This window comes from Crinia signifera, chromosome 5, assembly GCF_055691185.1.
Source record: "Crinia signifera chromosome 5, ASM5569118v1, whole genome shotgun sequence".
NCBI classification, from domain to species: Eukaryota; Metazoa; Chordata; class Amphibia; order Anura; family Myobatrachidae; genus Crinia; species Crinia signifera.
The window spans coordinates 20,831,686-20,859,561 of NC_139221.1; the positions used below are offsets into that span (position 1 = coordinate 20,831,686).

The following is a 27,876-nucleotide window of genomic DNA, read 5'->3' on the forward strand; positions in this document are numbered from 1 at the left end:
ATACGCATCCGTCCGAATTGACCAGAATAAGGGCCACTGTTCACTGTATAAACTCTATAAAATCAAAGCATGCGAACCCCAGTGTGTCCTCAGAGTATAAATAACCAGGCGTTAATGTACTTTCTCGGGATGGGGTAGAGTCTGGATGAAGCTGGAAGCGACTTTCCACATTGCTCAGAGAATTCTTGTTTAAATATGGAAATTCTTTGCAGCGACATTTTTGACAGCAGATCAGAGTTTTTGCCCCTCTGTTCTCTTTGGCAGACGGGGAGAATGTACACGTGGCCCTCTCGTCTGTCTTGTGCCATAATGAGACTTACATCTGGTCCCACTGATGTCTAGGCCATAACAGTGCAACCATCGTAATCGTACCTTCAATCTTCATTTTATTTGGAAACAATGCTCCTCTTAAGGAGAGACGTAACATCAGGCTACAAATACATTGTCTGTGCTCTATAAAAAGGGGAGATTTACAACAAAAACCTAAAGCCGGCTCACTGGGCATGTATGAGATCTCGCTGCTCACATGGATATCTCTTGTGTGGCCCAGAGCCAACAAACACCGCAGCCAGAGACGGCACTGTCCCTGCTTTGGTGTATGAGCATCGACACCTGCAGCTGTCAATATCGATAGCTGCAGGCAGAGATGGCCATCAGTGTGGTTCCCGTCAATGGTTACTGTCACCATCGATGATTATAATTTATCGATGGTCCATGGCCATCCCTAGCTGCAGGTGTGAGAAAGTCCCTCACTGCTGGCCATTCATACATTGCCCTCTGTTATCGGTGTGGTATCTTGGCATCACGGCAGCCCCCTCATGCACCTACCCCTGTGTGACAGTGCTGATGCCTAAATAGCTCACCTGAAGCATCACCATTGTTCTCCCTTTCTGTTCAGATGTGATCTTCTCCCCTCTATGTGTTAGGTAGTGTTACTGTCCAGCCCCAGCTGGGATAGCCATAAGTACTGTACAACTCACCAGGGATATATGCAATATGTTATAACTTTGTAGTAACCGTCTACAGTAGCCAACTTTCTCGGCTGTTCCGCATTGGCTTAATCCTGGTTCTAGACATAGGTTTAACCTTTAGACGTTCAAAATTCAGAATTTCCAGGCTGTCTCTGGGAATCTTCCAATCAATCCAATATATCTACAGAGGAAGTGTTTAATAATGAAATAAATGGAATTAAATAGATGGTGTTAACCCCCCCCCCCCTTCCCTTTGACCAACTAGATATATCTCTGTGTTCCTGCATTAGCAGATTATAGAATAGTTATATAATTAAGGAATTATAGAAATAATTAGCTTCTAAGGGATGCAGTCAAAATCCCGAATGGGTCATAATACCGTCAAGGACAAATTCCCGACATTTAAAATCCTGACAAGGTCAAAATCCCGACATATAGAATGTACAGGTGAAACAGTCTACATGACTTTGGGTCGACAGGTCGCGAGGTCGACATGGGTATTTTCACATTTTTTTGACCCAACATGTGCCGACAGGCGGTATTTCATGCCCTACCATCCACTGGGGCGTGGTGGGAGAATAAAACAGTGTGCCGAGCGCAGCGAGGCACCGTGCCTGAAGCATTGCGAGCGAAGCGAGGGGCTGCGGTTCACCTCCAACTGTGTCCATGTCGACTGTGTTGACATTCGGGTAAAAAAAACAGTGAAAAACCCCATGTCGACCTCGCGACCTGTCGACCCAAAGCCATGTTGACAGTTTCACCTGCACATTCTATATGTCGGTATTTTGACCATGTCGGGATTTTGTCCTTGTCGGTATTATGACCCATTTGGGATTTTGACCCTGTTGGGATTTTGACCATCAGGATTTCATACCGCATCCATTTCTAAGATGTGTGTAATCAGTGAAAACATCGCTGCAGCCTCCTGTTGTCAGAATACAGTATATAATATATTGCCCTAGACCAGTGGTTCCCAACCCTGGTCCTAACACCCCCAACAGTGCACGTTTTCTAGGTCACCCAGCAGGTGCACTCATTATTCAGGCACATTTGAAAAGATCCACAGGTGGAGCTAATTATAGCACTTGTGATTCTGTGTGTAGACCTGGAAAACATGCACTGTTGGGAGGTACTTGAGGACCAGGGTTGGGAACCGCTGCCCTAGACAATGGCGTAACTAGGGTAGTAAGACATGTGACAACACAGAGGGCATTGCAAGGCAGGGGGCGCTGTTCTGCAGCATCTGTCACTTTTCTGTTTTACTCACTCTTACTTGCTTCTCTTTAATTGCCGGTGATCGTCTTTGCGCCCCATATCCCTCTCACATCCCTAAGTACATTCATTCTCACATTCCTTTATTTACAGTAAGGCACACATTATACAAATACTCTCAAAATTCCCATAATGCAGTAGCAGATCGCTCCAGGAGTAAGATATCTGACTGCAGTATAGAAGGTCGTGGGTTTGAAGCCTAGCCATGCCTGTTTTGAAATGTGTGTGTTAGAAATGTGATTTTAAAATAAAGGCTTGACATAGACATATCAAGTGAAGTGCATAAATCATGGGATAAGAGGATTTGTGTCCAAAGCAATTATCTCTGGAGTGTTCGGTAAGTATAGCATAGCATACCTCTCAACTGTCTGGTGTTCTTAGGACTGTCCCGCTGCCCCCGGGGTCCTAGGCAAAACTTCTAAGAGGGGGCAGTTGGAGGTATGCGAGCAGCGGTTAAATACATGCCATGTGCACTACACAATGCTGGAACAGTCCCTGGGGATACCTTTAAGGACATACCTCTTTTCTGGGAACACAGGGGTGTTCCACTACACTACTGGGCTCCGATGCTTGTCTTATGTCCCTGTTGTAAAAATATGGGGGGGGGGGGGGGGGGGGGGGGGGAGAGGAAGGCGCCCATGCTTTTCCTGGCCCAGGGCACCAATATGCCTAGTTATGGCCCCCAGATTAACAGTTCTCTGTGCTGGCAAATGTTTGCAAGAACGGGTATGGATCATTGGATAGACACCTAGGTCGACATGACTGAATGTCGATATGACTGAAGGTCGACATGCAGGAAGATCGACGTGACTGAAGGTCGACATGGGTTAGGTCGATGTGATTGAAGGTCGACATGGCCATTAGGTTGACACAAGCATACGGTCAACATGGGGAAGGTTGATAGTCAAAAGGTCGACATGGGGGTTTTCACTTTTTTTTACTCGAATGTCGACAAAGGACACTGAAACCTAGCACGCTCGGCACACTATTTTATTCTCCCACCACGCCATAGTGGATGGTATGGCATGAATTGCCGCCTGTCGGCACATGTCGGTTTAAAAAAAAAGTGAATTTTGACTGTCAAGCTTCCCCGTGTCGACCTAATGCTTGTGTTGACCTAACAACCCTGTCGATCCAACCCATGTCGACCTTCAGTCATTTTGAGCTTCCTGCATGTCGACCTAATACTTGACGACCTAATGTCCGTATCCCGCAAGAACAAATTGTAATGGTGCCGACCAGCCCTGCATTTAGGCCATCTGCACCTACTATTGGGTATATGGGGAACTGTTTTTGAAAACACTCAGTTACTGTCTCAGTTACAGTTACTGTTATAATTGGCATTGACTTCCCGCCTGTGGTCCCATCTGATATATAGGAGATAAATAATCAAATAGAATAACAACAGAGAAGTGACAGGTGTCATTGGTCAGTGACTAGGGCCCTTATTCTGATCGGTGCGGCCGGAGCCGATTATGCGGCCAGGACCGTGCGTGCGAAACCCCGCCTTCCATATGGATCGCCAACTCCGTCCGTATGCGGTAAGAAGCTGTCCGAACGGACCGCACGTGTATTTTTCACGGAATACGCCTCCTCCATCTAAGGGAACCTCCCCCATCATTCGATGGTCGCAGACCATCGAATGCAGGACCGAGTGCTCCACCAGCACCCGCAACCTCAGACCACACGGACATTTTTCATTGCAAAAGCAGGGATCTGGGCGGGCAGCTGACATCCGGCGATGTCATATGTCCGCCCCTACACGTGCGTCACGGCCGCATTACCATACGTACGCCCAGCGTTTTCATGGGAACGCCCAGGAAACGCGGGGCGTATGCATATGGTAATGAGCCCAAATAGCCCTTCACGCCCCTCTCCACCCCCTGTTCGGAGTGTTCACATATCATGCGGGATTTGGCCGTACGCCCCGCTCGCACATGCGCAGAGACGCCTCTGCACATGCGCAGACACAAAACATCGGCGGGCCGAACGCACGCGGATATATCCGCACCGATCAGAATAAGGGCCTAGGCTGGAGAACGCAAGGCGGACACTGTACAACATATGTGTGTTCCATCTGGTCTCAGAGAACCTGTATAACAATCTATGCGCTACCTGTATTATGCCAACAATTATGTTTTTACTTTCATTACTCACTTTTGTTTATTCCGTTTTAGGGTTCCCCGACATTCTGATTAAGTCCCTCCGAAAGAAGCATCAAAGCAAATAACTATGAATGATTTAAATGTTTAAATGTCTTCACACGCCAGACCCTACTCCGAACCCTGGGCGACACTTTAACCCAAATTACTTTTTATCTATATGTATAGATTTTATGCATTAACGTTCAAATTTGTAATTTGCTGTTTAAGTCATTGAAAACTAATATTTTTTTTCAGGATATAGGAGAAATAACATTTAGCAAAATGTAATATGTTCCAGCATTCGCTCATGCTCAAAGATTTCTATAGAAGAATTACCTGACCAATTGTTTTTCTATGTTTTACTAAGGGGAAAATTTACTAACGCTTCCAAAAAAATTATGTTTCCCATAGCAACCAATCAGCTGCTGTCTTTCATTTCCTGATTGCATCCTAGAAAATGAGAGACAGAATCTGATTGGTTGCTATGGGTCAACATCACCTCTTTTCATTTTTACACGCTTTATTAAATATACCCCGAATGTTTAACCCTTTAAGTGCCAAGTGAATTTGTCAAAATAGGTGTGGAAATTGGCAAGCAAACGTTTTTATTAGTCATAATGACCTGTAATGTTTACCTCGGATATATAGGTGTATATTCAATGGATGCCGGATCCATTCAGAATTTATTTGGACGGAAAGGATCCGTCATCCATTATTCAACCCAGTGGCCAAATCTGGATGTTGGATTTGGCCGCTGATTGATGCTCACCCGGCTGGCACGGGGACTGGGTGAGCGCTGCGGCGGGAGGCAGCGGGAGCCAGGACTGGGCAGGGTGAGCTGCTGTCACCCGGCAGGTGGGTAGACGGCGGGAGGTGGCAGACAAGAGGACGGTGCCATGTAAACTGCTGCTGCACACGCGGTGCCGTCCTCCCTGCCTCAATCCGGCATCTTTCAATGTCAGATTGAGATTGCCGGAAACCTTTCGGGTTTGGTGCTGTTTCCGTCAAAAGCAGGTGGATTTGCAGCTATTCCGTCAGCTAACACTGAATAGGTCAGAACCTCTTCCGACCTATTAATGTCGAAAACTGCCATCTTTTCGGCAAGACTGCAGTTTCGACATCAATTGAATTTACCCCATAATCTTTTTTTTTTTTTACACAACATTTTTTATTTGAATTCATATAACAAATGTGAGCGGCGGCGCCATTTTTTAGCGGATATTTTGCACATCTCTCACCGAAATGTTGGTCCTCAAAGGGTTAACATGACCATATTTGTTGTGTATAGGTAAAAACACATCTCTAATATTAGTGAGCTTAACAAAACATTTTTTTATGTTATAAATAAATATGTTTTAAATAAAAAGAAAAACTTTCGGAAAAGTTAAGAATAATTGAAAAATGCTTTTATTTTTAAATTAATTAGAATACTTGTCTTCAATGTTTTTAGGGCTTTACAGATGCTCCTATTGTTAATGGTCATGGGGTACACAGATGTTTTGGGCGTGTGTGCGGGGTGTGCCGGGCCAGCATTAATTACCAGCAGTGGTGATCTGGCACCTGCGGAATATATCACATTAACTAACTACAAATACAAGTAAAGATTCTTAAGATAAATATAGTACAATTTTAAGTAGCGCAGGATAACGATGTTAAGCCCATATTTGGCTATATGGTTGTAATTAATTTGAATTTGTTTTTGTTAATAATAACTTGTTCCATCTGCACACCAGATAACCTGTAACCAAATCTCCTGTAACTTTCTGATCATTGTAATGTGTAATATTGTACATGGCTCTCAGTGAGTACTTCATTTACACTGTATACTGATTTATTATTCTGCCCTTTGAATTATAGATGTCAAGTTTTCTTGTAAGACGCCAGCAAATGCTGACATAGTGATCCTGGTTGACGGATCGTGGAGTATTGGAAGACTCAATTTCAGACTTGTGAGACTCTTCATAGAGAATCTAGTCGGTGCTTTTAATGTTGCCACCGATAAAACAAGAATAGGTAACGCTCCTTGTTTTTATGCGACTAATTAGTCAATATGAGATGTTGTGATAAAAAAATATTGGTTGGAGTAACGGTGCCCATACACTATGGTGGGGATGCAGTTATAATCCCGGCGTTCAGAATCCCGGCGTTCAGAATCCCGACCGCCGAAATCCCAACTGCCGAAATCCCAACTGCCGAAATCCCAACCCCCAGAATCCCGACCTCTGAAAACTTTCTCCCTCTATGGGTCTCCACGACACCCGTAGAGGGAGAATAAATTAGTGTGCAAAGCGTAGTGAGGCACCGGGCCCGCTGCGTGGCGAGTGCAGCGAGCCTGCAAGGGGTGGCGATCCACGTACCCCCCCTTGTCGGGATTTTGGCGGTCGGGATTCCGGCGTCAGGATTTTGAACGGGATTTCGACCGCTGTGATATCGTATCAAACCCCTATGGTGATATTGCATACAATCCTTCGTTTTGAACCGCATCTGTGCGATAAATCGAAGAATTGTGTCACCCGACGCAATGCACAGGCCCGCCGGTTGAATGTCGCGTCGATAGATATTATGTGCCGCACATAATATCTATAGAATTGCATGAGCGATCGTATGTGATTTTCAACCACATGAGATTGCTCGCAATACGATCGGCAGCAAGAGTGCTGACAGTGGGCGGCAGGAACGCTGGTGGCGGGCGGCAGGAACGCTGGTGGCGGGCGGCAGTGTAGTGCAGCGCTGTGCAGGAAGGCGGCAGGGGTCAGCGATGGAGGGAGAATTTAAAAAAATATATGTACAGTAAAACACTGGGTGGCTCTTTTATTGGCTGAAAGAGAGCTCTCTCAGCCAATCAGCAGCCCGCCTAAATGTGAGGCCTCTGATTGGCCGAGAGCTCTTTCAGCTAATCAGAGGACCGTCTAGTGTTTTAAATAGTTTTTTCAAATTCTGACCCTCGCCACCTTCCTGCCCTCCTGCACAGCACTGCAATACACCACGCCTCCCGCCAGCACTCTTCCCGCACCCCATGTGGCATCGCAGAAGGAATGCATCATCTGGTGCTGTAAAAAAGCACTTTGGGCACCACAAGATGCAATCAGATGCGATGGGACATCACATCACTATGTCCAATCACATTCGTGATAAGTGATAACAAAAATATCACTCGTTGATAAATATGCCCCCTTACTGTCATTTTTTAAACACATGTATAATGACAGGGACTGATTGGTACATAATCAATCTCCACTTTATCTCTCTCTAATCTTTCTCCCCAATGTTGCAATTTTCATGATGATTGTAAATATACGTTATCTTCGAGTAAATGAAGGTTGCTGTCTTTGCATTTCTGAATCAATCACTCTCAGTTCAATAGAAATGCCCATCAGCCCCTTTCCCCCCCTGTATGGTATAGATAACCATGTCCCTATTCCTGTTCTAGGCTTGGCCCAGTACAGTGGTGATCCCAGGATAGAGTGGAATCTGAATGCTTATGATACCAAGGAAGCCGTGATAGATGCTGTACGAAATCTTCCTTACAAAGGCGGGAACACCCTCACAGGTACTGTCTTATATCTCACATGCGCATCGCTGACAGTAATGTTACTGAGAGTTGCACAATGTTTGATGACATGTCAGTGAATTACTGTACAGGTTAATATTGGACTGGGGTATGCTCAGCCTATTTGTAAATGCATTTAAATGGCCAATTGTAGCATTACATATTATACATACAGTACCAAACACCTATAGAATACCTTTCCCATGTTTTTCTTGCATGACATATGTGATCAGGTTTGTTACATCCAACTGTTTTAATTTATGTTAAAAACTGAAATTGTTGGGAAAACTGTAACCGGTTGCACAAAACAGAAGATTCTAAAGGCAGCCTACGAAGGTGGTGCTGCTGTTGAAGGATTATAGACTTCTATATGCATCCTGGTGTCTTCACCACCCTTACGCAACAGTAACATATACAGTACTAAATGTCATCAGGTTGGAACTAAGTAACACAAATAACTTTACATGACAGTCAGTTTAAATGGCAGTAGTCATCTATGTGTCGCAAGGGTGGGACACGGCATATGTCGTCTATGTGACGCTGTGGTCAGGGCAGGCAACAGAAATCTTGGGGCCCAGAACACTGATATCTCTGAGGCCCCCCAACACTGAACGCGGATTGTTATTACATTGCATATTGAATGTATTTTTTTATTAATAGAAATAAACAGATAATTATTATTCACAATGCAATATAATAGGGAAGGGCAGATGGGAGGGCACAGCATTGTGCATTGTGTGGTTTGGTGTGTTGTGTCATTAAACTCATTAGTACGGGTAGCCAGACAGGTGATTAGGCAGTCATGCTTACAGACCCGGAGTTCCTCAAAGCTTTGGGGCCCCTGAACTGGTCGGGCCCGGTACGAGTGTCCCCTTTGACCCCCCCGTCACCTGCCCTGGCTGTGGTGGACACGGCAGATGTCATCTATGTGTCACAGTGGTGGGACATGGTGGGAAATGTCAGAAGACATCTCTGTGTTGCAGTAGTGGGACACAGCAGACGTCATCTATATGACGCAGTGGTGGGACACAGCAGATGTCATCTATATGTCGCAGTGGTGGGACACAGCAGATGTCATCTATATGTCGCAGTGGTAGGACACGGCAGAAGATGTCTATGTGTTGCAGTAGTTGGACGCAGCAGATGTCATCTATATGATGCAGTGGTGGGACACAGCAGATGTCATCTATATGTCACTGTGGTGGGACACGGCAGAAGATGTCTATGTGTTGCAGTAGTTGGACGCAGCAGATGTCATCTATATGATGCAGTGGTGGGACACAGCAGATGTCATCTATATGTCGCAGTGGTGGGACACGGCAGATGTCATCTATGTAAGGTAGTGGTGGGACACGGCAGATGTTGTCTTTGTGATGCAGTGGTGGGACACCGCAGATGTCGTCTATATGTCGCAGTGGTGGGACACGGCAGATGTTGTCTTTGTGAATGCTTTGGTGGGACACAGCAGATGTCATTTATGTGTCGCAGTGGTGGGACATGGCTGATGTTGTCTGTGTCGCAGTGGTGGGACACAGCAGATGTCATCTATATGTCACAGTGGTGGGACACGGCAGATGTCGTCTTTGTGATGCAGTGGTGGGACACAGCAGATGTCGTTCATGTGGCGCAGTGGTGGGACATGGCTGATGTTGTCTATGTGTCGCAGTGGTGGGACACCGCAGATGTCGTCTATGTGTCGCAGTGGTGAGACATGGCAGCTGTTGTCTATGTGTCGCAGTGGTGGGACACGGCAGATGTCATCTATGTGTCGCAGTGGTGGGACACGGGAGATCTCATTTATTTGACGCTGCACAGCAGTTGTCGTCTATTTGTCATAGTGGTGGGACACGGCAGATGCTGTCTATGTGAGGCAGTGGTGGGACACGGCAGATGTCATTTATATGACGCTGTGGTGGGACACAGCAGTTGTCGTCTATGTGTCGTAGTGGTGGGACACAGCAGATGCTGTCTATGTGAGACAGTGGTGGGACACGGCAGATGTCATGTATGTGTCGCCATGGTGGGGCACAGAATAGGCATAGATAATGGATGATACAGAGGAGATGAGCAGGAATACAGGAGATAGAATTATCTGCAATGACAGCAAGAACAATGGCCATGCTTTATATGGAATGTCATGGGTGCCATTTATTGTGCCATTTATGTGATAATGCTGCCTGGATGTATTAAATAGCACCCACAAAGACAGGAGCTCTGAATAATTTTCAGTGTTTCTCAATGGCCCTACCCCTACCGGTTCCGGCCATCATAACACAACGCATTTACCACCAAACCATAGCTTGCTAACTGTGCCTGGATTGGTCAGGAAGGTCAACCATCGATAGTACCATTGATGATGGTATGAAACCCTCTACAGTTATTAATCGGTGGTTAATAATCGATAGTTGTTAACCAGTGATAATTGATAGCCACCTGTAGGTAAAAATCCTAGAGAAGATGGATATTATTTCCAAAATGTCTTCATTGTAAGAAGCTCAAAGATATCGTACCCATATAAAAATAAAAAAGATTGATACGGGAATGCCGATTGGCCGTCACTATTTCCAGATCACTCCGTTTGTAATTAACTCAATTCTTATGGTTATTTCAAATGAAAAAAAATCATCATTGGCCGCATATATCCCAAATGTTCTTATCATTTCTAAATCATGTGTGTAATATTTCTGACCGCACTTAGGAAATACTCCTTGCATAAAAGCCGCATTTCCCCCAGCGCTGGCCTTGTGTGACTGTATCTATGCCTTTACCTCTTCCTGTATGTTATGTCTACCTCTCCATTTCCCTAGGGCTTGCCTTAACTTACATCCTAGAAAATAGTTTTAAGCCAGAAGCAGGAGCGAGACCGGATCTGCCAAAAATTGGGATTTTGATTACGGATGGAAAATCCCAGGATGACGTTATCCCACCAGCCAAAAGTCTCAAGGATGCCGGGATTGAGCTGTTTGCAATTGGTAAGTGCCAGATGCGTGTGTTGTTGGTCTTTATACTTTAGCATACGGTATAATTTATTATTATTAACCATACAGTATTATTATTGCCCATACAGTATTATATATTACTATAGATAGAGTGGTAATTGTTTCTCATGTATACACGGAGCGCCTGACGGTACCACTCTATCTCTTTTTGCTTCTGGAGGGCGGCACCCCTCCGCCATAGTGGCCGCTGGTGAACACTGCACACAACAGCTATCCCTGGCGCTCTTGACTTATCTGTCCAAATGATATATTATTAGCCAGTTTATTTAATTTATAGTTGCAAATGACCTATTGCGCTTGACTGACCCCGTAATTGTCAGTATGAACTTAATAAACAGATATCACCCTTATGTATGAAACCTGGGAGAGAGATAAAGTACCATCCAATCAGCATCTGTCATTTTAAACATTGTATTTCAAAACTGACAGCATCTGATTGGTTGGTACTTGATCATTCTCTAAAGTTGTGTACACACTAGGCGATGGGTGTTCCTAGCTACATCACAGCCGACGAGACCCAGCAGGTGAGGTCAGTCGACGGACCAAATTACTCCTTTGTGAACAGAAAGTGAAAGCAAACTGATCTGTTTGAAACTTGCGGGATATCATACCTCCCAACTGTCCCACATAGCGTGGGAACATCCTTGTTACTCCCGCAGCAGAGAGGTTGGGGGCTGGCCAGCAGCTTACAGAGCTGCTGGTCAGGCCCCCAGAGCTGCGAAAATGGGGGCGTGACCACACTACTCTAGGCCATGCCCCCTGCCAGTAAGACACACACCCCTGATTTTTGGCCCCGCGGCTGTCCCTCCTTATGGGTTTCAAAAGTTTGGAGGTATGGGATATGGAGAGAGGGAGCTGTGAAGAAAGAGATTGGAGGTAGGAGCAGATAGGGACTGGGGGTGGGGTGGAGAGTTTGTGGACTAAAAACTGTCACAGCTTAAAAAAGTGAAAACTGTCACAGCTCAAAGTGAATGTACATTGCAGAAGCCGTCATTTCGATCGGTTTAAAAAAGTATTCTACTACTTAACAACCCACAGATGGCAGCCGTAATAGTCACATAATCCTCACATAAACATTTGTTTTATTTCAGTTTAATCTTTCAACCTCAGCATATAATAATAATTTATACCCCAAACATCATTATATATTACCAGCAAGAGACAAAACAATAAAATACAACAAAAAACAAAACCTTTGGGATTCCGCTCATTGCCGTGTTGTTACAATGTGTGTTAGTGCACTGTGTTATTAGGTCTCAGCAGACACCCAACATGTTCCCACATGAAATTCTCTTTGAAGTCAGATTTCTTTCAGACGTTAAAAAAGTGTGAAATGACTTCTAATTTTGTAGTAAATAGGGCATTAAAGGTGTGAGATTGCTCAGGACTAATCTGTCATTCACAAAAAAGGCTCAGACAAAGGCAACATATTTACCCAACGGGGGATAATGGGAACAAATACAGTTTTTATTCAAACGCTTTAATTGATTGGAAATGATTTTGCCTATTAACTGTTCTGCTGTCTAGTGAGAGAATCAGGTTGTATTTGTTTTCTGTAACCTATCTACTTGTGGGCTGTAGAAGCAAAATGACCTGAATCAATCATGAAAAGGAAACGGGGGAGATTTATCAAATAGTGGGGATAGAAACAAGTGGAGAGAGAGATAAAGGGGGTTATTCAGAGTTGATCGATTATGCCACATACTGTAGAATCCCCCAGTTCTCATTGTGCACCCCCCTTTTTGTAAGGCAGTGCACACCTATGGGCGAGACCACAATAATGCATTTTTCTGCTAATCGCATCATCAGGCCTCTGGACCACTGGAGAAATGGGTGAGATTTGGTGGGTGGGTGAGGGGTGGGGGGGGCTATTGTCTCCTGTGGGCAGTGCCTGATCAAAGGTTCCAGGTGCCCTGAGCTAGTACACATGTAGCTCCCCTTGTAATGCTGTTAAACACACCTGTATGGGCGCTCAGGGACTCGCCAGTCATACTGCATGTGGGATCTAATGCTTGTGGCGTGGGAAGGAGGCTTTGGCTTTAGGCTGCCCGGCTGGTGCTGTAGCCCAATGTACATAAAGTAATGGTTCCGTCAGTAAGTTACATTGGCACAGTCACCTGGCAGTCACCTTAAGAACTTTGCCCACCACAGTACATCAGTATGGGTGATAGCTAACAAGCATGGAATATTTGACGCTATCATTTTAGTCCTCGACTGTCACCTGCAGGGCGCCATGCCATTTTGCAAATGACTATTTAAATGTACCCAAATGTACTCCTTTATTCTCTTGAAATTGTAATACTGATATCTTATCCCTTTATATTTATTAATATCATTTAAGGTGTGAAGAACGCTGACCTTAACGAGCTGAAGGAGATTGCCTCGGAGCCCGACAGCGACCACGTGTACAATGTAGCTGACTTCAACATCATGAACTCCATCGTCGAGTCTCTTACCAAAACCGTGTGCGATAGAGTGGAGGATATAGACATCACTATCAAAGGTGAGGGAGACGCGCCACCTTCCCTTCATTGGCCAACGGGGGGCCGACTGTGGGTAACCTGGAGCTCAGAGGTTCCCCGAGCTCGGAACTAAGATAAGCCACAACAAAGGGACATTCCATAAGCAGATGCTCGACAGGCTGTGGGATTTCGCTCTTCAAAATATCCAGTCTTGGCGAGAGATCAAAGTGCCAACAAATCAGCTTCTAACTGTCATTTTTCAAGCACAGGCTGTGAAACGACAGAAAACGATTGGTTGGTAATGTTATCTCTCTTCAAATCTTGGCACAACTCCGCCAATTCCAATATTTATCCAGGAAAACCTTCACCACTATCAGTATTATACTCCCCACTGGGGTGTGAGGCTCAGTTTGAACTCAACGTGAGGGAAGTGTCAGTCACCCGAGGTGACATCGTCAGCTGGCCTGGTGGATTTAGGACCTTATTCTGGTTGGTTCACTTACATGCGAATTCGAGGGTTTTGCAATGAACATGCGCATTTGTGCGCATGTGCATGCATTGGGTGCGTGAGGACATGGCCTCTGGTGCCCAAGTCACCGGGTAGCCACGTCACCCCTGGCGCCCCCCCCCCCCCCCCCCGCCGCCGCCCCGCCAAGCACCCCAATCCCCCGCTGCCCATGCAAACCCCCCCCCCCCAATCCCCTGCAGCCTTACCTATCGCGCTGGTCCCGGCGGCTCCGTTCTTCTTCTGCTGAGGACCACCACAAAATGGCCGCCCCCATACAGCAGTTTCAGAGAACTGTGTGCTATATGGGGGCGGCCATTTTGTGGTGGTCCTCAGCAGAAGAACGGAGCTGCCGGGACCAGCGAGATAGGTAAGTCTGCAGGGGATTGGGGGGGGGGGGGTGTAACTATAGCACCTCAGCCCCCGGCGCCCCCACATGCACAGCTCCCCCCCTGCAGTGGCGGGGGCTGCGGTGCTATAGTTACGCCGCTGCATTCACAGCAAGTGCAAGCGAACCCACTCCGCGAATGGGTGGCAGCCAGGCCACCATTCGCAAGGCGGGGTATGTGGACTCGCAAAATGGTGCAAATTCGCAGCTTTCGGAATCAACCAGAATAACCCCCTTAGTCCTGATTGGCAAGAACAGAAAACTTTATTCTTTCCAGGCAGACAAATTCTATAATCCGCACATCCGTCATGTCCACATTTGTAAACTCTGTTTTATTACATTTTTTCTGTTTTTATCTGTTGATGTTGATAAGAACGTTCACTTGATTTATCACGTAACACGCATGTATAATCGTTACTGGCCTGTAATGTAGAGAGTCTGGAGAGCATCACAGTAACAGCGACTCACACGAGTGCCAGATTAGGGGAAGAAGACATCTGTGGATTAAAGGGGTAATTCAGACCTGCACATAATTGCTGCCTAGCAAGCAGGTAAACTCCGCCCTGCAAAATGCCCCCCCCCCCCACCCACCTGAATCCCCGCACTATGATTCGAGCGGATGTGTACCGAATTCGGACTGTACAAACATGCCTGAATTAGTCCCAAAATGCAGCCTTTATTGTGCAAAATATTTTAAAAAATGTTGCGCATTGACTAGTTTCATATTGACCTTTTGATCTTCCTCTTTGTACCTGTTGACCGTGAGCACCGTCGATCTTCTGTATCTGCGCTGTTGACCTATAAATTATTAATCCATTATCCGAATACCAATTGAATTAATTAACATGCCGACGCTGGGTTACACACTATCGGCCATGAACGATATCGTTAACGATTTTCCCTGTCTGGAACTCCTGGACAAATGATACATTGTAAAGAGATACTCACACAAGGTGGGTAAAGCAGCGCTTAAATCAATGAAAAATACCAATAGTGAAAAGGTATAACAATTTTACTGATTCTGTTAAAATCACAATAACAATAAAAATACAGTAATAAAACAATAATAATAAATAAATTACAATAATGGCATAAGATGGTGGGGGGGGAATAAACGTAAATTGGAATGAATGGCTAAAATGATAAATAATAAGACTAGGCCCCGCCTCAATGGACAGTCAGAGTGAGCTGTGTTGACACTGATATGAAGTAAACAGGTAAGTGCACTTTACCAATAATAAACGGTGAATCCTTTGAATATGAAGTATGCTGGGAGTCCTCACGATATATGCGGCTGGAATGATTGTCGCTGGAGGTGAAGAGTATCGCTTGATGTGAACAGACCATAAGTTGGTGCGAGACTGGTGAATGTCGACTCAGTGTACCAGAATTTGTCTGTAGCGATCCCAGATGAATGATCCCAGTGAAAGAAGACAATTGATACATTGTGCACACACTGAAACGATGGTGTTCAGCGGTCACATCCAGGTGCTTGCTGTCATTGGTGATATGCACAAAAATATTGTTTATATCGTTATCGTGCATGTTGTTTTGAAAAATCACTAAACATAATCTCTGCTCCGAGCTTCATACTCCAAGAACTGAGAGGGCAGCTGACGTCCGGTGATGTCAGATGCCCCCCCCCCAAAAGACAGGTACGCACCCCTTTTTTCGTTGGAACGCCCATGAAATTTTGTGCGTTCTCCCTGACCACTTACTCCACACCCCCCCTTTGCGGGAGCCACGGAGACTATGCAAGTCTCCGAAGGCACCCGCATAGAAGCCCTGCACATGCGTATAAGCAATACTGCGAATGCGAGGAGCTTCAACATCGAACTCCCCATGCGAACACACGTTCGCAAATCAGAATCAGGGCCTATGTTCGGAGGTGTGTCACAGTGATGTCACTGATCAATATCATTAACAATATCATTCAGTCTTTATGTACTAGATCATTTGCCCGGAATCTGAAGGCACATCGCTAATGATATTGCTCTTGGAACACATGGTATAGTGTGTACGGGCCTTTAGGTGTGGTATAGTGTGTACGGGCCTTTAGGTATGGTATAGTATGTACGGGCCTTTAGGTATGGTATAGTGTGTACGGGCCTTTAGGTATGGTATAGTGTGTACGGGCCTTTAGGTATGGTATAGTGTGTGCGGGCATTTAGGTATGGTATAGTGTGTACGGGCCTTTAGGTATGGTATAGTGTGTACGGGCCTTTAGGTATAGTATAGTGTGTACGGGCCTTTAGGTATGGTTTGTGGTATAACAAACGTATGAATGAGAGTTACTATAACGAATCCCAACATGATGTACTTACAGGGGACATAGTTGAGGAGGTTGGGTCTCCGGCGGAATTAGTCACATCGGAGGTAACTGCCAGAGGGTTTCGCGTCAGCTGGTCACATGCACCAGGACTTGTGGAGAAATATCGCGTGGTATATCATCCCACCAAAGGAGGGCAACCAGAAGAGGTAAGCACCGCTGTCCTTCTGTTCTTATTACACCGTGGTGTCCTTGTTATCCATTTACTTACACAGTACAGACACCGCAAGTCATTTACTGACATGATCACTTATCTGTAGTGTAACGGTCTCACAATTAATGACATTAAGTCCTTCTGACACATATATCGTTTAAATTATCACTCAGTGTGTATGCTACAAACAACGAATGATGTGAGCTCCCGTTGGTCATTAACGACCCAATTCCCAATTTTGCCCGGTTTCAGTGCAATATTGCTTGTTCCAGAAAAAAGCTACTTGCTTCTTTTGCTGTGCCCCAAACTTAGAATCAGCCTCTCTGTGATTTACCATAATCAGAAGCAAAACTGAAACAGAATTCAACACCCCCACCTTGACCAATAGCACCATAAGGGATTTATCGCCCCCAGGGCAGGGCCGGATTAAGCCTTCGGGGGGCCCGGGTCACTTTAGACAGGGGGCCCCTTCCCACCTGTCATTACTGGCTGCAAACTGAGAGATTATTACACTGTCAATACACAAAGTAAATGTAGTATAAACTTGGTCAATGGAAACTGCAGTGGGGGGGGGGGGAATTAATAAATATAAATATAAGAAAAGCCTGTTTGTCCCTCTGTATCTTACTCTGTAGGAGACCTCACAGGCTCAGCGCTGCCACTGATTAAAAACCCTCCCATGATGAGGCTACTGCTGCTGTTCTCCATGGGCCTGAGATGCATGTGATGAATTCCACCAATCAGAGCTCAGCACAAGCCTCTCAGCCTCTGACCTCTTGTGCAGTCTCATGGGACCTACTCAACTCCCTGTAATGCAGTGCACACTTGTGCAGTCAGTGTGCCCCCCACCCCCAGGGTCTTTACTTTCACAGAAATTTGCAGCTGCGAGGAAGAAGCTGTTACAGAGGTAGCCTTCCTTTTTGCTACCAGCAATATGTACAATAGTATAGAACGGTACAGTTCAGCAAATAGATATTCTCAGTCACTTCCAATGTCACCAGAAGTCCTCTGAGTGCAGACTATGATGCACTATCCTATTGGCTGTCCGGGTTGGAGGAGATGCGCCAAGCACCCTATCAGCGTCACTGTGGGCGGTTCCTTGCTGAGCCCAGTACTTGTTGTCTCTGTAGGTGATAGTGGATGGGAGTGTCTCCACCACGGTGCTGAAGAACCTGATGTCGCTGACGGAATACCAGATAGCGGTGTTCGCTGTGTACGCTAGAAGTACAACGGAAGGCTTGCGCGGCGCTGAAACTACCTGTGAGTAAAATCAAATCTCTCCTTATAACATTCCCTGGGGGGCATAGATAAAGTTGTGGAATAGTCTGAGATGAGCACATGCAGAGATCCCGTTGGATCTCCTATATCATGGATTGTTAATAATTTATTTCAGTGGTTTTCAAACTCGGTCCTCAGGACCCCAAACAGTTCATGTTTTCCAGGTGCACTCATTACTCCCTGACACAATTTAAAACTTCCACAGGTGGAACTAATTCATTTTGTGAGGAGACCTGGAAAACATTCACTGACCATCGAATGATTTTCGAATGATTTTTCGCCCATTCGCAAATAAAAATCGGTCTATACTGACTTTTATTTGGCTCGGGATGTCAGTCCGTCCGCCCAGTGCAAGCTTGGCCACGCCTGCTGAATTCGCTTAAATGCGAAGGAACATTAATACCCCCTGAGTTTGAGAACCTATGGCAGCCAATAGAAACAATCTGATTGTATGCTAATTGCATCATTAGCATAATGTTTATTAATGAGGCCATAATATAGTTGCATATGTTATTCCTAACATCCACGCATTTTCTCTCTGCACCGTCAGTGGCGTTGCCGATGGCCACTGATCTCGAGCTGTATGAAGTCACCCACCGCAGTATGAGAGCTAAGTGGGTAGGAGTGGCTGGCGCAACCGGTTACATGATCCTCTATGCCCCGCTCACCGAGGGATTGGCGGCAGATGAAAAAGAGGTAAATTGCAGCCTGCTGTATTTAACATATCTGGGAGCAGATTTAACAAAGAGCGATAGTCTTATGAATAATAAAAGGTGTTCTGGCTCCTAACTGCCATTTTATTACAAATGTGATTGGCTACAACAATATTTATCATTGGTAATAAATTATAACAAGAATATCACTCCTTTGTAAATCTGCCCATTAGTCTCCCAAAAAATGGCCACCGCACTACTTTTTTTTCCCACCGTAGTTTATTGATTAGTATGTGATGCTGTCACCTTCATAGTAGACACTGATTGATCTGAATCATTATTCCACCTATTCATTTATGGAGGACGAGGTACATCAACGTGACACGGAGGCAAAAAGCGATATTAATAGTTCCAATAGGAGTCTCACAGCCAGAGCACAAAATGGCCGCCTCCACCGTCTCTACACGATTGGTCCGCTTGGGCAGTCGGCAATATTGATGCCCTTGTGTGTTTCAGATGAAGGTGCCTGGGTCATTGACGGATGTGGAGCTGGACGAACTGACTCCCAGTACAGAATACACAGTTACGGTCTATGCCATGTTCGGGGAAGAGGCCAGCGATCCACTCACAGGACAAGAGACCACATGTAAGGCGACTGTCTGTACCGACACTTCCTGTCACTCGTTCATCTCTTCCTACGACATCCTGCCCCTGGATACTGTACCTCCTTTGCTTCCCTACATCCCAGCTGTAATGTGAACTGGGAATTGCGCTGCTGATTGTTAACTGTGCTCTGTTGTAGTCTCTGTTACTGTAATGTTTAGTCTTGTGCGCCCTGAATTGTTCTAATGTGTGCCCTATGTACAGCGCTGCCAACCACTTGTGGCGCCTTATAAATAAAATGTCGGTACTTGTTTAGTTTCACGGCGGCATCGCGTGCCGCTCTAGCTATGAATCTTGGCAGCTTGCCAAACTGCCTTACTTCTCTAAGCTAAGTTATCAGCGTAGCGCCTGTTTGAATCCTGGCAGCTCGCCAGCTGCCTTACTTCTGTAATGTACGTTTTTAGCGTCCTACGCTGACTCCGCAGCAGCCCAGCGCTGCTACTCCTAAGCTCCTGTGAAGCCTAGTGAGCGCCTCTCACACAGCGCTGGCGCCCACACGATATCCTCTCTTCTGTGGAGAGGGGATCATGCGGGCACCGGCAGAGAGGCGCTCTATCTTATTGGTTGCTATGGGCAACAATCTTCAGTCGAACCCCATCTTAGTAAATTTACCGCCAAGCCTCAAATGCTGGGCATGTAATTCCATGGAAGCTGCCGACCTCCTCACCACTGGACCATGGTCGTTACTGTGTGATATTGTGCCCTTTGCCCGCTGATGTTGTCTCTTGTTGTTGCACAGTGCCGCTAACTCCGCCCAGAGATCTCCGCATTACAAACATCGGGCACAGCACCGCCACCGTCTCCTGGGACCACTCACACAAAAACGTGACCGGCTACCGGATCATGTATGTGAAAACTGGAGGCTCTGACATCAAGGACGTAAGTGAATAATAACAATGTCACATGGGGCCCTTCCACCTATCCAGGCACAGGCATGTCACACCCACTGTTCTAGGTATGCAGAGTGCGAATTCACGCAATTGATGCAATGCCACCTGGCGTAGTAGTAGTTGCTCAGTGGGTGACAGGGCAGCTGTAGGCCGATTAGTCCTCAGGGGAATTATACCAAGTACTGACTAAACTTTTTATTGCACCCCGTAGACCAGGGATGAGGAACCTTCGGCCCTCCAGCTGTTGTTCAACTACACATCCCAGAATGCTTTGCTGCAGTTCTAGCATGGCCGAATAGCAAACCTGGAGCAGTGCATGCTGGGATGTGTAGTTCAGCAACAGCTGGAGGGCCAAAGGTTCCCTATCCATGCTTTAGACCATGGGTATTCAACATGCGGACCTCCAGCTGCTGTAGAACTGCACATTCCAGCATGCCCTGCACACGTTTTGCTTTTAGGGCATGCTAAAGCAGTGGCATGCTGGCATATGTAGTTCAACAACAACCGGAAGTTAAACACCCCTGCAGTAGACTTTCTATAAGATGGATAATGACAATATAAATGTATGTGTTTCGCAGGAGGAAGTGTATAGAGTTACATCCCACTACCTCAAAAGGTTAGCGTCTCTCACCGAGTACACGGTGGCCATTTTTTCCGTGTTCGACGAAGGACAATCGGAGCCTCTCACCGGCACCTTCACCACAAGTAAGACTTATTGTTAGCACGTGAGTCAAAACTATTAATTTACATTTTAGTGTGTTTATCCACCTTCAGGTGACATTCTTCTACTGGCTTGTAAATATCCTACTGCAACCTGACCTCCTTCTGGGGGCGATTCAGGATCATTCGGTGTCATCTGAATTCGACCCCTCGATGGTCAGGGTTTGCGCAGGTGCATCTCTGCGCATGTGCCAACAACCGCGGCACCGAACAGCTTCAGCGAGTTACACACTCGCTGGGCCTTTCATTGCAGGGGAGAGAGGGCTGGGGACAGATGGGGGCGGAAACGACACTGGACCATGGGAACCAGAGGCGGAACTACCATTGGTGCAGCAGGTGCATTGCACCAGGGCCCCTGAGGATTAAGGGGCCCACTGCTGCCACCCACTGGTGCGCGGCATATTGTGAGCTAGGGTTGAAATGGAGGAGGGGGCCCAAATTGAATTTTGCCCCTGGGCCAACCACTCACAAGTTCCGCCACTGATGGGAACGGCTTGCTGGGGGCGGGCAGGTGACACCACAGGATGTCAGGAGACATATCTCCTCGCATGGTCCCGAGATTATTATACAAAGACTAAAAAGCACAAAGGGTAAAGTTGCAGAAGGGGATCTCCGGGTCAAAAAATGTAAGATCATTAAAGTGGTGAAATCTTGCGGAATCCGGTTATATCTGCTCCAGGTGATCATTCAACATTTCAGGACTGAATTGGAATATGTCACCTAAGTGAATGTTCTATCTTATATCTATGTACATATATAAGAAAGAGCTATTTTAGCCACCTTCATAATTAATTTCAAACAAGATATATGGATGTAGTGTTCGACGTTTCAGTACTGTTGCCGGTACTGTCTTCAGGGAATATATAATAGATAATGAATCTCTTATCAGCTTTCATTATTCTATTCTGTAGACAGGACTTACTGTACCGGACATTCGGCGGGTCGGCAATTACCTGCTCAATAGGCTGCGAATACACGCAGCATAGCAAACAGGACCGAATAAGCCCCATTGTGTATAACTGTTGTATTGTGAATTTCTGAAAAGCAGTTTATTTTTGTCTATTGGAAATAATAACAGTCGGTATATTTTTACCCAGAACCGTTACCAACTCCCCGTGGCCTGGAGGTCAGAGATATAACCACAAATAGCTTCAGGGCTTATTGGGAACCGTTTGCACTTGACATAGTCAGGTACAAACTGCAATGGACGCCAACCAGCGGCGGCAGCACCCAGGAGGTAAATATAACCTTAATAACTGCACCCACCCATAGTACATCCGGACAGGTGATAGCTAAAAAGCATGGAATAAATTAATAATGGCTGAAGTTCATGGGTTAATCTTTAATGCACAGTTTTACATAAATAGGGTGAAGTGTAAAGTGTATTTTGATGCTCCAAATCCTCCAAAGCCCCATTATTGGCCTAGGTTATATTACCACCAGGTACCCATCCATTTGTAGTACTGGTAAGCTCACGTGGGACAACATGGGAGGAGCATAGACAACACCAATACATACCCGAACCATGACATCTCTTGGCAGTGTAGTGCTGCACCAGATTGGCGGAGCCATCATGCAGCCACCGGGAGACCCAGCGGATGTGGGAAACCCTTCCTTTTTGCTAAGAAAAACTCAACATATAAACTCAATAATATGAATTTTACTGTACAAGGCACAATTTCTGAGTGTTTATTTCTATTTGTTCCATTCTTTCTAGGTTCTCCTGAGAGGGGATCTCAACCATCTTATTGAGGGTTTGCAACACATCACAGAATATGAAGTCTCTCTGTCGGCCATCTTTGGTAATGGGGAAGAAAGCGATACCATCTCAGTTCTGGCAACAACCTGTAAGGCATCGGTCTGCTTATTTACCTCAAACTGAGAATTTGCTTTCCTGCAAACATAATTTGTAATGTAATGCTGTGTACACACGGGGGAGATATATTGCTCAGTTTCTCCTGTTCATCAGCGACCAGAGATGGTCGCTGATGAAAAAGAAACTGCCAGGGGAGCCCAGCAGTGGTAATCAGCTGGTCGCAGGAGCATGTTCCTGCGACCAGCGATCACCACAGGGGCAAAAACGGGAGCGCGCACCCGGCGAGATATCGCCGGTGCACACTCCCATTGCGGGCAATATGGTCGCTCAGCGACCATTTTTTTCCGCGATTTTGGACAAAATCGCCCCCGTGTGTACGCACCTTAACACTACATTTTTATAGTTTTTTATTTTGGTTATTTTGAGGTCCCATCCTGTGTTTAACACCTAGACTGTTGGTGGGTTTTAAGGACCACGGTTGGGGACCACTGGTCTAAAAAACATCCATAAATATCTGATATCTTTATAAATGACCTTTGTTTTTCATGTTGACAGTGATGAGGTCCACAAGGGCCCCAACTACGGCAAGACCCACGACAGCGGGTATGTAATGTTACTTTATCCCCAATAAGAGGGGGCCTTATTCTAATGCTGTACAAATTGCCCCATTGTTTGAACACCCCCCACCCCCAGTGCTCAATATGGAACTTTCTCCTCAGTAGTACAAATATATATATTTATATAAGGGCTTGGGTTACTATACATGTTGACTGTCTTTTCTAGTGTATGTGACCCCATTACTGTAAAGTATACACATACAGTATACTGTCAGTGGTATCACTTGTGGATGGGTGTCACTTTCTGGGGCGTGATACCAAAGTTCTGGCTCCTCCTCACTGACAGGAGCCAGATGCTGCACTGTGACATTGTGACAACTGGCTCCTGTCACAGTGTAGAAGCCGGCACTGTAGATTGACTCATCTCCCGGGTGCTTGCCAACATCTTCACGTCCCTGCAGTGATGGCAAGGGGGGTTTGGTCTGCAAGGCCACACCCCCTATGTGTGAGGCCACACCACCTACTTGTAATGCCATGCTCTTTTTGCCGGCATGTGGCTTCATTGCGCTTCTCTGCCTCATATGCACCAGGTGTCCATTAAGGTAGGGATGCTGTTGCATACCGTATATATACCCTATTATTGTACCTGGGCTCTGTTACATTCTTTCCCCTAAGTTACTGCTATGGGGGTATTCAATGTGTAGCGATATAAAAATCAGCACTTTTCAACAAGAATAGGCTGAATTTACATTGGATCTTTTCAATCAATGCGATGGTCGGAAAACACGTGGATCGGTGAAAAAGCTGCCACAAATTCGACAAGTTAGCGTTCGTTTTCGACAATGCAGATTCAAATTTTGCAGTTGCATTGAGTAGGAAGTATGCGCTGACATTTCCAACTGTCAGAAATATCAACGCACCTTGATTACCACCTCCCCCATTGTATCTATAGTTATACAGTATCAACCTGACCTGTATCTCTGCCATTGCAGTTATCCGCCTAGGAATCAGAAATCTGTACATAAGCGATGAGACCACGTCCAGCCTTCGGGTATCCTGGCAGATGTCAGATGCCAATATTCAGCAGTATATCCTGTCCTACATCACTGCTTATGGAGATCGGGAGGAAGTGGTAAGCTTGCAAGAGATGTGCATGGTTTCCATGGAGTATGTAGTGTATTAGTACTTGTATGGGCCTTTAATCTACAGATGGGCAGTGCAAGATTTGTTATCTCATACTAGCACGCAGAAGAAGTCATGTGACACAGGAGTAGCATATACCAGGCACATTATGCAGTACGTTATACAGCAGAGAATACGGTACTTACAGTATTTGTCACCATCGTTTTTCTATCTTCTATCATTTTCTAGTACAATAATACTCCAGGCAAAGGTTTGCTGGGCAGAACATGTTAGCCCTCTCCACTCCTGTAGGAAATATCGAAAAATCCCTGCTTAGTGGGCGGCCGCAAATAACTGTCACGGTTTCCAGGCCACTTAGTAGGTCACATGTTCCTGATCAGCCGGCAGTTGCACAGGGAGAATTCACCAACTGTCACCTTTATCCAGAGCACAATGGTGATGCATTGTATATGGCAGGCAGACATTTTGCCACATAACTCCGAAACTAAGCAACCAATTGTGAAAGCCTACAGACCACAAGCTTTAATTTGGTATAGGAGAGGTCCTGCTCAGACGAGGGTATTATAGAAATAAGTCACTCACGAGTCATCCATCTGCTGTTAATATCGGAACTTTACATGTCGACATTTCAGATGTCGATGGTGATCGTGTTGACATTTTGCAGACATGTCGGGTTCAGGTGTGAGATTACAGGTGGTCTGTTGGATACAAGCATTAGGCATTGCACCGTTCTTTTCTTTCAGCCCAGTAGCGCAGTTACAGCCCCCATTACATACAGTGTAACACACATTTCCATCTTGTGTCCACAGAAAGTTGTGTCCAGCCAGGACACTGACATTGTGCTGCAGTCTCTTCTGTCGGACACAGAGTACAAAGTCACCGTGACCCCTGTGTACTTCAACGGGGAAGGGAACCCTGTATCCGCTTCTGGGAAAACACGTATGTACACGCTATACGTATAAACTGTATACTGACTTGTTAGTGTGACCCATGTGTGCCCATTGCTGTGTTCTGAGACATTACCCATGTGTGGGCGTACATCTGTGTATATGCCAGAGTCTGTTCATCCATTACACAGCCTAGGCTACTGCCCGGGGCCCAGTGGGTAATGGGTTACTGTGACCCGTGTGCATTTTTTGGTCATTATTTACAAAGTGCTGGTACGTGCATCACCGCTTATCGCCTGCCCATACATATGAGATCAAAATCGCCTAGTGTGTATGTACCTTAAGGTCCCCTAGGGCTATGGTATGTTGTATCTTGCCTGGGGACCCTTAGGGCCATGGTCTATAGTATCTTGTTTAGAGCCCCTTAAGACTATGGTTTTTACTATATTGCCTAGGGCCCCCTAGGGCTATGGTGTAGACCAGGGATGCGGAACCTTCAGTCCTCCAGCTGTTGTTGAACTACACATCCCAGCATGCCCTGCAACAGTTTTAGACTGGCCAAATAGCAAAACCGTAGCAGGGCATGCTGGGATGTGTAGTTTAAAAACATCTGGAGGGCCAAAGGTTCCCCATCACTGGTGTCGACAAAGGAGTCTGAAGTCACAATTGCACACAAATAAATAGCTGCTAATCTGTGTTTATTTGTTCCTGAATTCTTCTCCTTTACAATCAATGAGAATGTTACAATTTGCACAATTACCGGTTCCCGGAGCCTCATTACGATTGATTTCTGCACCTACCCCGCCTGTTTCTCCCCACAGTGCCGCTTTCCGCGCCCAGGAACTTGCGTGTGTCTGATGAATGGTATGATAAGCTGAGGATTACGTGGGACCCCCCTCAACCCCCCACCATGGGATACAGAATTGTGTACAAACCTACAACCGGTGAGTTGTATTCCTGTGTGTAGCATGCTGCAAGTGTACAAAAGCCATGTTCCGTCACAGGGCGGAGAGCGTAGAACATAATATCCCTGTCCTGCCTGGCGCAGAGCATTAGTACATAGTTGCCTACACTCCTGCATTCTGCAGGAGACTCCCTGAAATAACAGCAATCTCCCTCTCTCCCTCATTAGTCTAGCAATCTCCCTCATGTCATCTAGCCCACATTACACTGTTACATCATAGATACCTTACCTCCTGAATTCTGCAGGAGACTCCCTGACATAGCAGCAATCTCCCTCTCTCCCTCACTAGTCTAGCAATCTCCCTCATGTAATCTAGCCCACATTACACTGTTACATCATAGTTACCTCCCCTCATGCATTCTGCAGGAGACTCCCTGACATAGCAGCGATCTCCCTCTCTCCCTCATTAGTCTAGCAATCTCCCTCATGTCACCTAGCCCACATTACACTGTTACATCATAGTTACCTTCCCTCCTGCATTCTGCAGGAGACTCCCTGACATAGCAGCAATCTCCCTCTCTCCCTCATTAGTCTATCAATCTCCCTCATTTCACATAACCCACCTTACACTGTTACATTTTTGGGAAAAAAAGGGAAAAAAATGGAATGAGAGATAGATACATTTACATTGAACCATCAGCGCCATTTCCCAGCACTTTACCAAGTACATTAGCTCTTACTAACTGCTTTGGGGCTCATCTACATTTGGATATAAGTCATTTTAAAAGATTCCTCTCAGATGTAGCAGGACACACCCACGCTTCTAGGTGCCACTTTCACAAAGTCTTTTCACAATATCTTCATATATGGTGGAACTAGGCTTGCCCTTTGGGTGGAGCATGACATGCCCCTGTGCAAAATTCTACTACCAACTATAATCTCCCTGAAACTAGTTTTCAAAAGTAGGCAAGTATGCATTAGTATATTAGCAGTTGTGTCACTATGAGGGGAACCCTAGCGGTTGTCCTAGTCACCCAGATGGGTGAGATCCTGCGTGGGAGGAATTGCGTTCGCACTGGATTTAGCACACAACAAAAGCATCTATAGATTGTAAGCTTGCAGCAGGGCCCTCCTACCTCCAAGTCTATCTGTTGTTACCCAGTTTGTTTTATCTCTGTCTACTATGAACCTTCTGCTCTATATAAGACACTGTAAATAAATAAATATATAAAGGTGGGAATCTAGTATTGTTACATAAGAGCTGTCTGGACGCCTGTAACGTTATCCACCTGCCAGAGCTTTACGCTCCACTTCCAGGCCAGCTTACCGGGAAAAGCTCATCTGAGTGCGGAAATAATCACTGTACTCTCCGAAGCCAACGGTAACTGTGATTAGGCCAAGTTCTCCGAAGGCAGAGACAAGTATGCGGCAAACCACAGGCATTTTAAATGCTTCCAGTTGGAGTCCAGGTTAAGCGTTCTGCCAGTAAGGCACGGACTGAGCGAGCAAGGCAGTGACAATGAGACACTTGCTAGGAATCCTGTCCTATAGCCCAATGGTTGACAAATTCAAACGGTCGACAGATACAAAT

At 45.9% G+C, this 27,876-nt stretch overlaps 1 protein-coding gene across 1 annotated transcript in view; it reads left to right on the plus strand.

Moving 5' to 3' along the window:
- Window positions 1-27,876, plus strand: part of COL14A1 (collagen type XIV alpha 1 chain) — a 150,845-nt gene that overhangs the window by 35,104 nt on the left and 87,865 nt on the right. Inside the window, exons 6-21 of the mRNA XM_083186746.1 lie at window positions 6,245-6,400; window positions 7,818-7,937; window positions 10,745-10,909; window positions 13,278-13,439; window positions 16,618-16,769; window positions 17,905-18,034; window positions 18,603-18,748; window positions 19,222-19,351; window positions 20,108-20,247; window positions 20,837-20,963; window positions 22,076-22,215; window positions 22,696-22,825; window positions 23,350-23,397; window positions 24,344-24,483; window positions 25,304-25,433; window positions 26,203-26,325. Of these exons, the coding sequence (XP_083042872.1) occupies window positions 6,245-6,400; window positions 7,818-7,937; window positions 10,745-10,909; window positions 13,278-13,439; window positions 16,618-16,769; window positions 17,905-18,034; window positions 18,603-18,748; window positions 19,222-19,351; window positions 20,108-20,247; window positions 20,837-20,963; window positions 22,076-22,215; window positions 22,696-22,825; window positions 23,350-23,397; window positions 24,344-24,483; window positions 25,304-25,433; window positions 26,203-26,325 (2,139 nt within the window). The remainder of the gene's footprint in view (window positions 1-6,244; window positions 6,401-7,817; window positions 7,938-10,744; window positions 10,910-13,277; window positions 13,440-16,617; window positions 16,770-17,904; window positions 18,035-18,602; window positions 18,749-19,221; window positions 19,352-20,107; window positions 20,248-20,836; window positions 20,964-22,075; window positions 22,216-22,695; window positions 22,826-23,349; window positions 23,398-24,343; window positions 24,484-25,303; window positions 25,434-26,202; window positions 26,326-27,876) is intronic.